This window comes from Macadamia integrifolia, chromosome 4, assembly GCF_013358625.1.
Source record: "Macadamia integrifolia cultivar HAES 741 chromosome 4, SCU_Mint_v3, whole genome shotgun sequence".
In the NCBI taxonomy this organism is placed as follows: domain Eukaryota; kingdom Viridiplantae; phylum Streptophyta; class Magnoliopsida; order Proteales; family Proteaceae; genus Macadamia; species Macadamia integrifolia.
The window spans coordinates 26546207-26560239 of NC_056560.1; the positions used below are offsets into that span (position 1 = coordinate 26546207).

Consider the following 14033-nt stretch of genomic DNA (forward strand, 5'->3'; position numbering starts at 1 on the left):
CGCCGCCGCTAACCTGTTTATTTTAAGTGCGAACAGAAAATACTATTACTTTTTTGTAGGAAAAAACTTTCCATATACAGTTACGCAGTTTATTGGTTACTAAAATTTTATTAATCGATTCGGTTTCGGTGTATACAGTGTGGTTGATTTTATTCACATTTATTAATCATATCATTTATTAAACGATTATACATTTTGAAATCGCAACCATTTAGTAAAAGGTTTTGGTTCCACGATTTTTAAACGGTATCGATTTCATGGTTTGTAATTAATTTCGATTGCAATTTATTCCATATGGTTTCTAAACGATTTGTAATTTGTTTGCTAGTTTATTTGCATGCTTACTAAAATTTATTTTTATTGATAAACGCTTCAACCTTGTATCAAATTAAATGAAGCATTGAACAAGCAAGGATTTAACTACATAAATACATAATAAATGTAAATTATTGAATAGATTGTTGGACAACTTCTATGATCCTTTATTATTTCATAAATTAAACCATTATGTTTTGTTAAAACAATTAGATATTTAATCATTATATGGGTTAATCAGATCGATTTTAACGGTTTAAACGGTTCGATTTTCACGGTTTCAATTCGGTTTGTAACCAACAGGTTAAACAGTTAATACCGACCTAATCCATTTAATTAATCAGTCTTAAACTTCAAACTAGAGCCTAACCATTTACTAAGCGGTTTTACGATTTTTGTATAAATAAATCGATTCGGTTCCAATTTCGATTTCAAATTCACATCCTTAGACAACATTTATTACTAACTACTAATATATTTATTATTATTATATCAATGTTGTATTGTGAACTATTCACCAACTTACCACTACATCATTATTGAATCTAATTCATAGAGTTGTCATACGAAACAATGAACTTCGACGATTTGATTTTTATCTCAATGTGATTGAAATTCATGCAAAGCGTATGTAAAAATTATATATATATATATATATATTTTTTTTTTATTTCCACCACAATTCAGAAAGTAAGTGAGGATAATTGACAATCTAATGTTGAGACTTTTAAATTTCGAATCGAAATATGATGATCTTGATAAATCTATGGAGAGATAGATGTCATGAGAGAAATTGTATGTTTGAGATATTAATTGATACCAAGTAAAGAAAATAAAAAATATTTCAATAAGAGATAGATATATAAATTAATCATTGTATTATCATGATTTTTGTTTTTTTGTTTTTATTATTATAATCCAAATATAGCCAATAAGATAAGAGGGATTGATAAGAAAATAAGAGGGGGAAGAGGATGGAGAGGGACCTTGACATGTGTATGGTGGAAAAAAGCAAAGCAAAGCATAGGTACGAAATGGGTAGATCAAGTGTAGAGGTCAGGAAGAAGTGAATGACCCACCTCATAGTGTTAGGGAAATCAGGTGGTTTTGACATCTATATGCCCCAGTGGCCATCAAATTTATTCAGGATGTGTAAGATTATTACTTGATCAAGTGGCTCCGGTGGCCAAATATAAGAGTACAAAATTACTATTATACCCTTATGAAATAAAAAAATTCATACACATTAATGTCCCTACACACGTTCTCATTAGCCCCACACTGATGTAGAGGCCACAAGACCAAGGAACGATCTTTTGTCTAATTTAGTAATAAGGGAAAAAGACTAATGCCTGACTGTATGTCCCTACTCCAGTGCACACATTATGGCAACAATAATTCATCGGGAATTATTATCTAATTGTGAAGCCCTTGCCCCAAGAAACAAGGGCACGTAAAATTATTGCCCCTCCTTGTTAAATTAAAAAGTTCATTCATGTTGATACCCCTAAGTATTTTCATTGAGCCCGACATGTTTATTAATCGGGGTGGTCCAAGTCAAGCCCGACACGTTTGTTAAACGGGTGTTCACGGTGTAAGTAGCTAGCCCGTTGGGCGCCTGACCGAATCGACACGTTTATACGTCCGATTTGAACCGACTCGTTGTAGTCTAACCTCTTTAATACTACATAAAATTCTAATTTTGCCACTACTAGTCAGAAACTAATTAAACTTTTTTACCCTTTGCTTTGTAATAGGATTTGATTTAATTAACATTTGTTTTGTAAATTGTAATGGTCGTAATCTTTTTTTTTTTTTTTTTTTTTAAGAACAACCATAATCTCATATCATTTATCTTATTTATTAAAGATATGCGTCACATATTTTTGGGCCTTCAACTTACTTAAGAAAATAATTTTAGGGTAGGCACGTTTAAAGCCCGTTTAGAATCCGTTTAAACTTAAATAGGTCCGTAGTCTGGTTAAGATCTGTTTAAGGAAGCCTGATTAAAGTTCGACACCGACCAACCCGATTATAAACCATACCATGCTCCCCAAAGCTAGGCCTGTTTACTTAAACGGACGTTCACGATGCAAGGCTTCTAAGTGTTCAAGCCTGATTGGCCCGACCGAGACTGGGCGGACCCGACCCGACCCAACCGGTTGACACCGTTACATATAATTATACCGCCCCGTACTGGAAATTCTGAATCGAATCGGAAGCCGTGTCCGATTCCGGGTTGGAGATGAGTGGTGGTAATGGTATTATTCTCAACTGAATTACAAACTATGAATATCTGGTAATCCGGGGCAGCACCGCAGCAGTAACCATACTAATATGGCATCTCCTCCACTTCCATCTCTTCTCAAACCGAATCAAATGACCTCCAGTGGAAAACCCATTACCAGAACTGTAAGAATTCCTGCCGATGTCATCTTAACCCAGAAAAAAACCCGCCAAAACATCCAAGAAACCCAACAACTACATGCCCAATTGATTGTTTCTGGCCGTCTCAATCGCCACCCAACCGCCACCAAAAAGCTGATCGAGTCCTATGCTCTGATACCCCATATCCCATATGCCTACTCTGTTTTCAAATCCATTAATTCACCAAATATCTTTATGTACAACACCATGATCAGATACTTTATACTGGGTAACCATCCATTTCGTTCAGTTTTTCTCTATCAAGGAATGTTATCAGATGGCTTAGTCCCTGATAATCATACTTATACGTTTGTTCTCAAGGCCTGTTCTAAGACTAGTTCACTCTTTGAAGGTAAACAAGTGCATTGTCAGATAATCAAGACTGGACTGAAACCGTCACTTACAACTACTCACATTCACAGTTCTCTGATTCACATGTATGCAAATGCAAATGATCTGTGTTCAGCAGAGTGTGTTCTGCTGGAATTCTCTGAGTATGATAGAAACGAGAATACACTTGTTATGAATTCGATGCTAACAGGCTACATGAGAAATGGTTGGGTGGAGAATGCCAGACAGTTGTTTGAGAGAATGTCTGTGAAGGATGATGCTTCTTGGAGTGTGATGATATCTGGGTTTGTTCAAAATAGTATGAATGTGGAGGCATTGGGCATCTTTCAGGAGATGATTGTATCCGGTACACCACTACCGAATGAATCGGCACTGGTTAGCTCGCTATCTGCCTGCGCGCAGTTGGGGGCATTGAACCAAGGGAGATGGATACACGCGTATGTCAAACGGTCTAGAATTAAGCTTAGTGTCAGGTTGTGTACTGCTCTGGTTGACATGTATGCCAAGTGTGGCAGCATTGATATTGGATACCAAGTCTTCGAGAAGATGCCCAGAAGAGATGTTGTCGCATGGGGAGTCATGATTTCAGGTTTTGCCATGCATGTGAGAGCTAACGAATGTTTCAAGCTTTTTGACGAGATGGTTTCTGAAGGTTTATATCCTAATGCAATCATCTTTGTTTCCATATTGTCAGCTTGCTCCCATGCTGGATGTGTGGAAGCAGGGTGCTACTATTTTGATAGACTGTCACGTGAATTTGGGATCAAACCTTCGATTGAGCATTACGGATGCATGGTAGATCTGCTAGGGCGAGCTGGGCAGTTGGCAGAAGCTGAAGAATTGATTGTATCGATGCCGGAGAAGCCGAATGCAATTATATGGGGTGCATTGCTGGGTGCTTGCAGAACCCATAAGGACTTGAGGAGAGGGGAACGTGTGTTCAGGCAATTGATTGAGCTGGAACCAAGGTCTGGTGACCGGTATAAGCTGGCTGGACACATGTTCACTGCCACTGGAGAGGAGGAGGATGCAATGAAGGTCAGGAAGTTGATCAAGGGGAAAGAACTGCAAACCACACGAGGGTGTAGTTACATTGAAATAGATGGGATAGTGCATGAGTTTATGGCGGGTGACATCAATCACTGTGAGGCTAGACAGATATATTTGATGTTGGAGGAGTTGAAAAACAGAATTGAGAAGGTTGGTTTTGTTGTAAGTGGGGAGGGAGTGGTGGATTTGGAGGAGGAGAAAGAGGAGGCACATTGAGATTGAGAAGACTCAGTGAGAGGATGGCCATAGCTTATGGTCTCCTAAGAAGAAGCCAAATACTCCCCGATAAGGGTGATCAACAACTTGAGGGTATGTGGGGTTTATCCATCAAATTTATATCTGAGGAGTTCAAGGGGGAAATTGTCCTTTGAGATAGAAATGGCTTCCGTGTGTTCACTGGTGGTGAGTGTTCATGCAAGGATTAGTGTTGATGGTAGGTAATGCTTGTCTGAACATTTAATGCCTAATTGTTGCTTGAAAAATAGAAAATAAGTGAGATATTCTACAAGAAAGTTTGTTTCTGGTATGCAATTCCTTAGTGGTAGTGTAGAGTCAGGCGAAGAAGATGACCTCATAATCTCTACTACCGAAGAAGCTTCTTCCGATCTTGAATGGAGGCGACAACCTATATCAGGCAATCTATAAGGTCCCCTTCCGCTTTCCAACGTTTCCTTCTGAGTTCTAGGTATGGAATACTTTCACTTGATCTCTCTCTCACATTCCGTCAGAAAGCAACTACAGACAGCAAGGAAGAGATATCTGGTTCTTGAAGAAGCAAGTTCCCTTCAATTGTTTCTTCACTGTCACTGCCTTTAGACATGAGGTCTCCAGTAAGGTCTCTCTTCCTCTCCTCCTCCTCCTCGTTCTCTTCATTTTTTCCGTAATTTTCATGCTCTGTTTATTTTGTTAAGGCCTTTCCTCTGTCAATGTGGCCTTTGTTTATTGCGTAGGGTTATATATATACATATATATATTTTATTATTTGAGATGTATGAATGGTTTTGTTATATTTTTGCCTCTGCGAATTTTTTTTTTATCAAGTCAACTGAAACTCCAACTGGGACTCAAACTGAAGAACAAATCGCAAGAAATAAAAGCATTGATTTACCAATGTTTTAAAAAGAGCTTGTTCCTGTATTACGTTGGATTTCTTCTTTTTCTTTGCCACGAGAGGACCCAAATAGTCCCTAATTTAAATTTGTTTTCATGTTAGACTGTTAGTACCCAAAAAAGATTGGTTTTTGTGTGTGTGAGCTTGGGAGGGGGAGGGGGATTCTTAATTATCATCATTATTTGTCATTTTTATATTTATGATCATGCATTACGAGCTTGCATCATGGAAGAAATGACATTTCCTTTCAACTTGGCTGCAACATATATTGGTTTGTGTTCCTAGGTAGCTTCTTATTGTTCTTCGCTTATCATAGTTTTGTTCAACCCCTGCTCTCTCATGTGGTTCAGAGTGATCAACCCCTGTTTCATGAGGTTTGAATTGAAGATCTGTATTATTGGTTCAGGTTCTGACAAACAACAAGCTTCAGAGAGCATTGATTATTTTGAACCTGTTGGTTGCAGGCCAAAGAGTTGTCTAACAAACCCTGCTCTCATGAATTCAAGTTGAAAACGTCGAGACGTGAGATTATTTCTCTTTATAATGGTTTGGACATTTTGTTGGGGGAAAATTTCCTGGCTATCTATATATCAGATGTCATTGAAATTACTGGCTAGTCAATAATTAGCGGAAGTTTAGCACGAAACCACAACTATAAAATGCTTTTACAGTAGAGCCTATCAGATACTCTATCCATTTCACCATCACTGCTACCCCGACCTTTACTCATGTTAGTTTTCCCTTATTTTTAACTTCTCCCTGTTTTGAAATGTTTCAATTTATTGCTGGTGATGGTAATGTCAATTTAAGAGCTTCTCACTAAGATATAGTGCAAAATCTTGAGTGGAGTGTCTTTTCATACTACTATTTTTTTTCTGGCCTTTCCATGCTTCTTGCTTTCCGTTGGTTCCTGAGCCCATATATGTATTTAATCTAGGAGTGTGCACTATTCTTGGCATCAGAAGCGTTGCAGTTGCTAGAAATTGCTTTTTGTTTTGTTATGAACTGAGTTTTTCGACATTATTGTTTCTTCTTTGTTGCTACAAAATTTATCAGCATCACCCCCTCTATTAGTAAAGAGCAAACATAGTATTTCTCTACACGCATTCGGCTAAGGGGCCAGAAAAAAAAAACTGAGGGCATCCTTTCGGAGGACTTCCCTTCCTTATTTAGCCTGAAAAATTGGACCTTTGGAATATTTTTAAAACCAGGTATTCAATGTTGGTTAATTAACTTCCACCTTCTTGGCATATGCTAAAATTATCTTGTGGGATGTATCTGTGTACATAATTTATGCTTCAGCCTTTCCTCACCAACTAGATAAGGAAGTTCATGGTAATATTTCATGCTAATAATGGTAATTGTGAGTGACCTTAACGAATACTTTTTCCATGGTCCTATCAGCAACCTTAACTGCATCATCTGGATTGAGGATATCGAGTTGTCGATCTATCCCTTCTTACCTTAATTCCTCACAAGCCTTTGTCCAGGTAAGGGCCTTTTTGTAATTCATCGTTATTGCCTAGGAAATACATTAGTTGTATTTATTTATGATCCAGTAAGGTATTGAGCATGATGTAGCAATGGATCCCAAAGATAGTAAGTCCTTTTTTTCTTATAGAGGAAAGTCTTTTTCATAGATTCTATATGAAACCAATATGGTTAACCTTTTCAAAAAATTCTAATGAATGGGTGGTGGGTGTCTATACTTAATTCTTCTGAAGATGGGAGAAAAGAAAAAACTTGTTGAGAGTTATAGTTAAGAGACTCAGATTGGTGTTGCTATAGTATTCCTTTTATATGCAGATTTTTTCATTTTTATAAGTGATGGTAGTTTCCATAGGGGATGGTTGACTCTTTGATTTTATGTATATGTATTCTAATAAAGAGTTCTTTGTGCAGGAGGGAGGTAGAAGAGGTGACTCTTACCTACACTATGAAAGAAGGTCTTGGGCATATTCAACTCTCTTGATTCAAGAACTAAGAACTAAATAGATTGGGACATTAGTTTTCTCTTCTATTGTGGTTTGGTCTTTTGCCGATACTGATCCGGATCGGATCGGTGGGTATTGATCTCTTTTACCTCTGCTATTTTTTCCTATTTTACCCCTGAAATGAACCGGATAACCACCGATTCAGATTGGTATCAGATTGGGGATCGGTTTGAGCCAATACCGATCCGATACGGCCGATCCCATATCAATACTTGAAACCGTGCCCCCCCCAACACACACACACACACACACACACAAAAAGACCTTAGATTGACAAAGTAATGCTTAAATTGTTTGTAACATTAAGATTTGAGAGGATTCTTGATTCATAGATGATAAATATTAGGTGTGGGAAAAAGATGCTTGAAAGACAATGTGACCCTTAGAGAGAGAGAGAGAGAGAGAGAGAGAGAGAGAGAGAGAGAGGGGTGAAATGAGCAACCATCCTTCATGAAAGGCGAAAATTCCACCATTGTTGATGCTTATATGTGCACTCCTATTAACCTCGCACTGGCACCAGGTCCTCACTGATTTTCAGTGAACCCTCTCCCATAAAGTATTTTGGTACATTAATCTGTCTCTACTCACACAAATAGAAGGTGATTGTGCACTGTAAAGTGGTTTCATTATAAATGACAGATCTCAAGCCTTTGAATATAATAATATGGCTCAAATATAATAATAACTAATATGTATTCAAAACTTAAATTGAGTTATTTTATTAAACTAATCAGCAAAACTCCCTTGCTTACCAGAAAAAACCCACATCTTGGATCATTTTGGTAACTATGCATCTTCAACTGACACTATAAATTAAGATGAAGGGTACCCCACAATACCCCCCAACCACCCAAAAGAAAAATGGCAGAACAGATATTTCTTTTTTTTTTAAAAGATTGAGATCAAAACTTCTAGGATCGTCACTCATTTCCATATATTCTATTCTTCACCCCTTCCCCTCCCCACCAAAAAAACAAAAAAAAAGTCATTTTTTGGCAATTCCAAAAGAGAGGATATCCATATGATTGAAATAATTATCGTTGACCACTTGATGAGAGATTTGGCCTTCTTCTAGCAAATCGCCCCTGCACAAAATAAAAATAAAAAAATATTTAGTTTTTTTTTTTGGTAGAAAAAATATTTAGTTTTTTAATTACTTTCTTTATCTAACTGCAATAGGCCCATTAAATAGATTTTTAAAATTTTGAAATTATTTTCATTATGGAATACAAAGAAAGGATATAAGTTTTACAGTAAAAATGGGCAATGATAATATAACCAAAGAGGAGGAGGAGGAGGAGGAGGAAATTTCCATGCACATCTAAAGGAAACGAATGGGTATCCTAGAAATTTAACACTTTCTCACATCCTTAGGGAAAAAAAAGTCAGTTCGATGGACGGCCACGATCACCCAATTCCATCAAACCTCTAATGAAAGAAACATTAATTACGGTCCCTACAAGTGTCACATGTTATTCCATTTGATGAAAAGGCTAGTCTTACTTGCCTTCATTCTGGGCCGTTGATCTGCGTTGACTTTCCGAACCTGATATCTGATCTTTTTAGAGAAAAGACGTGTCCTCCTTTTCTCCCTGTACCGCATCACACTTGCTTCCCTCACCCCTCCATTCTCCGGAAACAAATCAATCTGCCTTAGCCTCGCCTGGCCCCACCAAAAATCAAAATAAGCCAATTACGCCATTATCAGGGACATTCTTGTCAAAACAAAAAATATTAAACAACTGTACTTTGACCGAAATACCCTCAAAAGAAAAAAAGGGCAGTATAAATCATTCAAAAACACCATGTGCGTAATGCGCATCCCTTGGCGCAGTACACACATGGCGTATGTTAAGAGTTATGTTCCGCAACGTTCAAATTTCCGGCGGGAGCTGAGAACGAGATACGTACAAGAGTATCAGAACCCGGCGAGAATGTCACCGGAATTTCGTCGGAGAAAGGTGACCCTTGATCAGACCAAGCGTTTAGAACCTCCTCGTAATTCAATTTAAGGGATAAACCCGAATTTGAAATCGAGTTAGTGTCTTTAAACGAACCCGAATTCTTCACTTCTTCCTTGTGTTCTGCTTTCTTCTTCTTCTTTTTCTTCTGTGATGAGACTTTGTTCAATTTGGGTGAGATTTGAAGAACATCAACTATAGGAAACCTCCACCAATCTCCATCATCTACATGCCTCAATGCTCTAACTCCACCACCAATCGAGTAACCGAATCCGAATTTCCCACCGAATCCCAATCCTATTTGATTGCCAGAGTAAGTATTGAATTGGCCACTGTAAGAATAAGTAACGGAGTCATCATATGAATCATTGTTGACACTGAGATTGCCCATGATACTGTCTATACCCTCTTCCATCTCCTCATCCAGTATCGATTCGGCATCAAATTCCTCCTCATAATTGTCTCCTGTTCCCGCAGAATCCGGTAGGGAATCGATTTCCTGAGGGCTTTGACATGGCTTTTCGCTCGAATATGCAGGTTTCGGCTTTGTTTGGATGGTGGGTTTATTGGGGACTTGTTGGTCGAGTAGGAATCCGGCATTGTCGATGCCCGGAGAGAGTGGAAGCAATTCAGGGAATTCATCTGAGAAGAAATCATACTGTTTGGTGTGTCTGCAGGGTTTTCTAAGGTTTTGGGTGGAGAAAATGTTGGGATATATTGTGGAGAGCAGGGCTGCAGCTTCATTATAGCTTTGGTTAGGCCGCTTTCGCGGTGTTCGAGGTTTTCGGGTGGAGATTCTGTGTGACGTGTTGCTTGATTCAGAGAGAGTTGAGGAAGGGGAAGAGGAATGTGATGTTCTTGATGAAGTGGATGGAGATTTCACTATATCAATATCAAATCCATAAGTCAGGCCTCCTCCACTTGTACAGGAATACATTTGTAGAGAGAGGTCGTCCAGAGAAAACCAACAAGAGTGAATTCAGCAAAGAAACCTCACAACCAGGTGGTATTCAAAGCTAATAAGCTCATAAAAAAGCAGAAATGAATTCAAGCCTCAAAGCCCACATCATTAGAGCTCAAGGTCTTAAAACCCAAAGTCAAAAGCACTCTCAGAGACCAAAAATGAGGCAAAGATATCAAATCCTTAAAGAACTTAAGCACAGATTGAAACCCCAAAACTTATCCCACCCAATTGGAACAGGAACTAAGTAAAATAACCAAAAGAGTACAAAACCCTAAACCCTGAGTCTTGTGAAACAAAGTTCTTGGAATATATTAAAAGCAAAAGCAAAAGGGGAAAGTTGATGTGTGAAAACAAAAACGAAAAAACGAATAAACAAAACAGGGGAAGGAGCTAGAACCCTAAAAACTAACTGAAAATGAAAAGATTGGTAGCTGTTTTCTTGGAGAATCTGCCCATCTAAAGGCCTTTCCAGATTCCTCTAAATGGGTCCACAGAGTTCAAATCCAGCATATTTGGAGAAAGACTATGGAAGCTGCAACAAAGAACACACAAGCATCTCTCTCTTTCTTTTTTCTTTTTCTTTCTATAAACCCACAGCAGAGCTCAAGTTCTATGGCTGGTGTTCCTTATATTTGACTTCTTATGAAAGAGAAAGCAGAGCATTCACCCAAAACCCTAAAAACCCACATCAAATTCTATGTGAATGACTCCACAAAAACCCAAAAATCCAGTCTATCGTCTATAAACTCAGTTGGGTTTGGCTTTGACAGAATGAAAAAGGTCTCAAAATGGAAAATCGCAGAAAAAGAGGGTTTAAATCTTCTGCCTAATCAGTAAAGTTAATCGCGAAAGAGAGAGAAGGAGAGGAAAAAGGAAAATCTGGGCAGAGGATTGCATTTTAAGTCACGAGATGGTACAGATTAAAGGGTGAAAATAAAAAAAGAGAGTAAAGATCTCTCACTCTCACTCTCTCTCTCGCTCTCGCTCTCTCTAGAAGAGTTTGAGGGTATAAGATGAAGATGGGAACAGAGGAAGTGACAATGGCCCTTTTCATCAGTACCCTCTGGAGTTTGGACCACAAGGGTTTTTTGTCACCTTGCAAATTTAGTGGATTTTATGGAAATGTAATATTACTTTATCTGATGATGTGGCAAAATGGGATTGGTGGATTGAGATTTCTAGTGTATACGTGGCAGAGCTTCATTGGTTAACGGATTTTCACTTGGTTCTAGAGAAGAGGCTGGCTGTTTGTTGGGATCTAATCTAATCTATAGTTTTATCTTATGTACAATGATTTGAACCTTTTTGGTGTTTTTGGCCCTTTTCATTAATACATGTGTGGCTGATTGAGGTTATACGTTTGGCACTTTAGGTTCAATGGCTTATGATAAACTTAAACACAGATTGATATTGATATATGGCCGGAAAGCTTCCTTGTTTTCTTTCCTCTTTTTTTTTTTTTTTTTTCCTGATTTTGGTATAAGCGGTTTGATTCAATTTGATATAAGATTTTTTGGATAAAACTAAATCAAATCATTTAATAAACGGTTTCATATATTAAAACCGAAACCATTTGGAAATGATTTTAAAATAATTTCTTATGTATTTTAAATTTTTTATCCAAACAATTTTTTTTACCTTTAAATTTTTTAGTGAAATGGATGTAAATCGTAACATTGAATTGAATTGTTCATTGTTATATATATATATATATATATTTTAAATAATTTCTTAATGTAAACTTTTTTTATTAAAATATATGTAAATTTGAAATTGAATCACTTAAACTTAATACGTATATGTTAATTGATTTCACAATTTATTTAAACGAATTATTGAAGATTTAAACTTTGAAACCAAAACCAAAACTGAATCATGAATTCAATTTTAAAACCAAAATTGAACCATTTAATAAACGGTCACGATTTGGTGCAAAGATTCAATTCGTTTTTGGTTTTAAATTCACATCCTTAGTTTGGACTAGGCCTTTAGGATTTAGGGAGGACGTTTTGCACACCGCTAGCTTCCTTAGAGCTTCTTTTTATTTTTTTATTTTTAGAAGCTAGCTCGACTCAACTAATGGGGGATTGGGATAAGAGGGTCAAAGGGGCTTTTTCATGGAGGAGGAGAGAGAGACAGACAAAGTGTTGGGCACAATGCTAGCACATCTAGTACCATAGGGCTTAGTAAGGATTTTCTCTTTTCCTCTTCTTATATGATTTATTTTTTGGGGTAAAATTCTACTTCTTATATGATTCTTCTACAAAATATCTTGTTGTAATAATATGATATTTATTTTTTATATTAATATCACAAAAATCCAAAATTATTCTATAATTACTATCACTCTTTTATACTCACACTTATTTACTCAAAGTATGGACTCTAAACTTCACTTCTTATTCTCCCCAGAAAAATAGAGTTTCATATCTCCTTCTCCCTTTCGTATTCTAAAATCCTCATATCACCCCTCTGTCCCGATAGCCCCGACACTCTTATTTGGCTTCCCACCCTAATCATCATCCTTGCCCTACCCACTCTCCTCCCATGCCAACAGTTTTAAAAAAAAAAAAATACAATCTTGAATTAAAATAGTGATCGGTCAAAATCGACTGAATCAGCCACTAATCGATTCCAATCATTGATCCCACTCCCAATTTTCATTCCCAATTTTTTAAACCCTACCTATGTTCCCTTCTCGCACCTCACACCTCACACCTCACACCGGCCCACCACTACCCCACCCCTGGTGACTTTTTAGTCAAGCACACAAGCTAGGGTTTGTGGTGACCATAACATCTAAGCTAAAAATACTTTTTTTTTTTTTAGAAAGGTCAAAATGCACGGTGACCATAAAACCAAAATTAGGTACTAGGAAGAAAAAAATGGTTATGATTTGAAGATAAAAATTTGAGATTTGAGGAAGAAACCTGCTGGCAAAATAACCATCCCATGATCTCTTTGTTCTTTATCCAATCAATGGCCATCTCTTATCCTTTCATATCTTTCTATGGGTGTGTTGGGATTCTTCTAGCCTTTTAATATCGGATGGGATAAACACTGGCAAGTGTGTCTCTAAAGACAGAAAATTTCATGCTACATGTGACTCATTTCCTTTGTTTTTTCCTTTTTGTTCTTCTACCATGCTTATCTCCAGTCACAGAGTGAGAGTATTGAATGCAGTCTGCAAGAGGCTTGGCATTGGTCCCCACCCTTAGATTCAAAACCATATGATAGGTGGTCAATTGGCTTCTTAGTCGTATCTTTTAAGGGTAAACCATGGTTTCTTCAACATTAGTCAATGGGCTTGGGCTTAATTACATGGGTTCGCTCTTGGATATAGTTTTCCTACAATGGACCCAGATCCAAGTACTCACTAAATCATGTACCTAGGCTTAAGCCATAGGCCATGTGCTCATTTTTTTCATCTCTCAAGTTTCAAACAAATGTACATTACCATATAGAGAGAAGAACCATTCAAAAGAGGTTGAAGGGCAAGTACACATTTTTTTTTTTTTGGGGGAAAAAGAATTAGAGTGTTGAAAATATAAAAGGAAAGTGTATTGACTAGGTTTATTATTGGGTTTGTCTTCGAAAATGGATGCGGGATCAATTTACACCTTAGTATCCGATTATTGAAATGGAAAAATCAGCAATATATGGCATCATTGGATCTATGTTTTGAGTTGGGTGACTTGTCGGAGTTGAGTAAAAAAATGTGCAAAACCTAGTTAAGAGTCATTTAGAATAGGCTAATATAACAAAGATAAAACTTAGTTAATTTTCTTCGAGTCACAAGGGAAACTTTTTTTGGGGGGGGGGGGGGGCGTGGATCACATAAAATTTGATGACTATGGTCC

General features: G+C 37.3%; 2 protein-coding genes across 3 annotated transcripts; one reads left to right on the forward strand and one right to left on the reverse strand.

Moving 5' to 3' along the window:
- Positions 1 to 2626: 2626 nt before the first annotated feature.
- LOC122077003 (pentatricopeptide repeat-containing protein ELI1, chloroplastic-like) lies at positions 2627 to 4664 on the forward strand. The gene has a single exon (XM_042642704.1). It carries the CDS (start codon positions 2653 to 2655, stop codon positions 4357 to 4359), a length of 1707 nt encoding a protein of 568 aa, XP_042498638.1. The 5' UTR covers positions 2627 to 2652; the 3' UTR covers positions 4360 to 4664.
- A 3277-nt stretch (positions 4665 to 7941) lies between these two features.
- Positions 7942 to 11175, reverse strand: LOC122077004 (protein CHLOROPLAST IMPORT APPARATUS 2-like). Of its 2 annotated transcripts, none has more exons than XM_042642706.1 (3): positions 9160 to 11175; positions 8752 to 8911; positions 7942 to 8333 (listed from the first exon to the last, which is right to left on the reverse strand). In XM_042642706.1, the coding sequence occupies exons 1-3, from the start codon at positions 10144 to 10146 to the stop codon at positions 8320 to 8322; spliced, it is 1161 nt and encodes a 386-aa protein (XP_042498640.1). In that variant the 5' UTR covers positions 10147 to 11175; the 3' UTR covers positions 7942 to 8319. The 2 variants fall into 2 exon arrangements, with proteins under 2 accessions (XP_042498640.1, XP_042498639.1); XM_042642705.1 differs by having other exon boundaries at positions 8756 to 8911; positions 9160 to 11174.
- Between the last annotated feature and the right edge of the window lie 2858 nt (positions 11176 to 14033).

What these genes read in the sequence shown, in the direction of transcription:
- LOC122077004 (XM_042642705.1), bottom strand. Translation starts at nt 10,146, where the DNA reads ATGTATTCCTGTACAAGTGGAGGAGGCCTGACTTATGGATTTGATATT. An exon ending in CGCCGGGTTCTGATACTCTT is followed by an intron (nt 8,912 to 9,159) that starts GTACGTATCTCG and finishes TGGTGGGGCCAG; the next exon opens with GCGAGGCTAAGGCAGATTGA. An exon ending in ATCAACGGCCCAGAATGAAG is followed by an intron (nt 8,334 to 8,755) that starts GCAAGTAAGACT and finishes TATTTTGTGCAG; the next exon opens with GGGCGATTTGCTAGAAGAAG.
- LOC122077003 (XM_042642704.1), top strand. Translation starts at nt 2,653, where the DNA reads ATGGCATCTCCTCCACTTCCATCTCTTCTCAAACCGAATCAAATGACC.